At 40.5% G+C, this 2,112-nt stretch overlaps 1 protein-coding gene across 1 annotated transcript; it reads left to right on the top strand.

Moving 5' to 3' along the window:
• Positions 1-294: 294 nt before the first annotated feature.
• Positions 295-1,655, top strand: apoa2 (apolipoprotein A-II; the record flags this gene model as incomplete). The annotated part of the gene is made up of 3 exons (XM_083661484.1): positions 295-337; positions 1,108-1,339; positions 1,499-1,655. 3 exons carry the CDS (start codon positions 295-297, stop codon positions 1,653-1,655), a joined length of 432 nt encoding a protein of 143 aa, XP_083517610.1.
• Positions 1,656-2,112: the final 457 nt, after the last annotated feature.

Here is a 2,112-nt window from a genome sequence, read left to right as displayed (position 1 = left end):
TTCTTCTTGGATCTGTACATCCAGCACAACAGCAGGTAATCATTCTCTCTCAATGCATTCGCTTTCAAAGCCTCTCTTCAGAAATAACATCGGAATTAATCGATATTTATGACATATCTGATCTGAAACATTTTTAGTCTTTTTTTTTTTTTGCTTTAAGTGGTTTTATTTTTGCATTTGGCGTGCCTGCATTTTCCATCTGCAGGTTCCAAAGTCAAAGTATGGAAATTATATCCAAACCAAACACATTTATCAATAGTTCAATTTTGATTTTTCATTCTTTTTATTTCAGACATGAATGGAAAATATGCCTTGGCGCTGATCCTCGCACTGCAGGGTAAGTCTACACATCAAAGAGAACTGAAAGACAAACAATGACAGTGGACTTACAGTGATTCGAACTAAAGCTGAACTATGTGACTGCATTTTGTGCAGTAACTTACTGTGGAGGACTCAGAGTTGCAGCGATCCATCCAAGCCAACTCATTTTGAATAGAAATGCATTTCGTTTTGCATTGGCTATTTGCTTTTCAAATTGAGAAAATTATTAAAGTTAACTTTTTCAATTGCATTAACATGCATTTATCCAATAATGGACATAGAAGCATTTGGGGGCAAATCATGACTGACTATACTATTTTATAGTATGTATCCTATACTGCATAATATTATCTGGTTGACAGACAGCCAAAATTGATTGATTGATTGATTGATTTTATTTTGGATAAAGAATAACAAAATCCAAGGGATGACATGCAAAAGTGTAAACACTTATTTCCATCATGGAAAGATGCTAGACTTTTAAATGAGAGGGAGCCAGCAGACAAAATTGTACACTGACAATACTGATCAAAGCAAAATAATTGTCTGCACAGCTATGTGGAGTGAGGTTTGAAACGCTGCTTATCTATGACCTTTGGTCAAGTATAGGCACACTGACACCAAAACTAAATCTGGTAAAGCAAGAAGTTACATAGACAATTCTTTCAAATAAACATCCGTTATGATGACACATTTTGTTCTCGATAGATATTTATTGTGATATAATACCACTGGTTCTTCTAACAGTATTTTCTCTCTTATTGCATTCTGTCTTGTCTGCTGCAGTCTCCATGAGCCTGTGTGAGGTTCCCCAGCCGGACGGGGAGCTGGTGGCCAAGTATGAGGCCATGAAGAGTGTGTTCTACAAGAGACTTCTGAACGCCTACAGCAAGGTCCAGGCTGCTGCTGCCCCCCTAGTGGAGAAGATCGGCGAGAGCGGACAGGGACAGGCCACCAAGGACTACATCGAGGATCTGCAGACCAAGCCCGAGTTCCAGACCGCCGTCAAGATCGCCACGTGAGTGTTCGCCATTAATACACAACCCAAGGAAAATGCACGTTTAAACATTTCTAACTGAAGCTATGTCTAAAATAAATGTATAAAATATAAACTATAGGTACTGGATCACCTCTTACCTGACTATTTCAATAAGTCTGTCTTCACTGTTGTGTGCAGTGGCGTGGTCCAGGAAGCTGTTCCCCTGGTGGACAAGGCCCGTCAGGCTGGGCTGGGACTTTACGGACACTACCTGCGCCCCTACGTCGGCGCCTACCTGGATGACGGCATCAACCACATCAAGGTCTACCTGGACCAGTTCTTGCCTTCTGAATAAACAACATCACCGCCGACTGGAGCAAAACCACCTGTCATGCTAGTCTTGGGAAAAAGCTAGCAGCGCTTGTAACAGATTTTTATAGCTAATAGAAACTATACCAGTCTAAGTTGAGAAGAGCAATGCACAATGCAAACGCGCCCTTTGCCTCCATTCAAACCGATAGGCTTATCTTTGCCAAAGTGAGCAAGAGAGGGTCCAAAGCATGGCAACCATGTCAACACCACCTATGCAAAAATGTGCATGTACAGTATTTTGTGTTTGATACACTAACCAAGGTCTGTGTGCGAGTGTGGATGTCTGTCTGTGTGAGAATGTGTTCAATAAAAAAGAAATTGAATTGGAAACCATTTTTGTATAGTATTTTTGTATTTCCTCTTGAGAAGAATCCAGGTTAGCTTATGAGCATAAAGTGACAGAAGGACATCCAACATGTGAAAATAGTGATCATAGTATG

This window comes from Poromitra crassiceps (genome assembly GCF_964638095.1).
Source record: "Poromitra crassiceps genome assembly, chromosome: 26".
Lineage (NCBI taxonomy): Eukaryota > Metazoa > Chordata > Actinopteri > Beryciformes > Melamphaidae > Poromitra > Poromitra crassiceps.
Note: the sequence above shows the minus strand (reverse complement) of the source record. Positions and strands in the feature narration are given on the sequence as shown.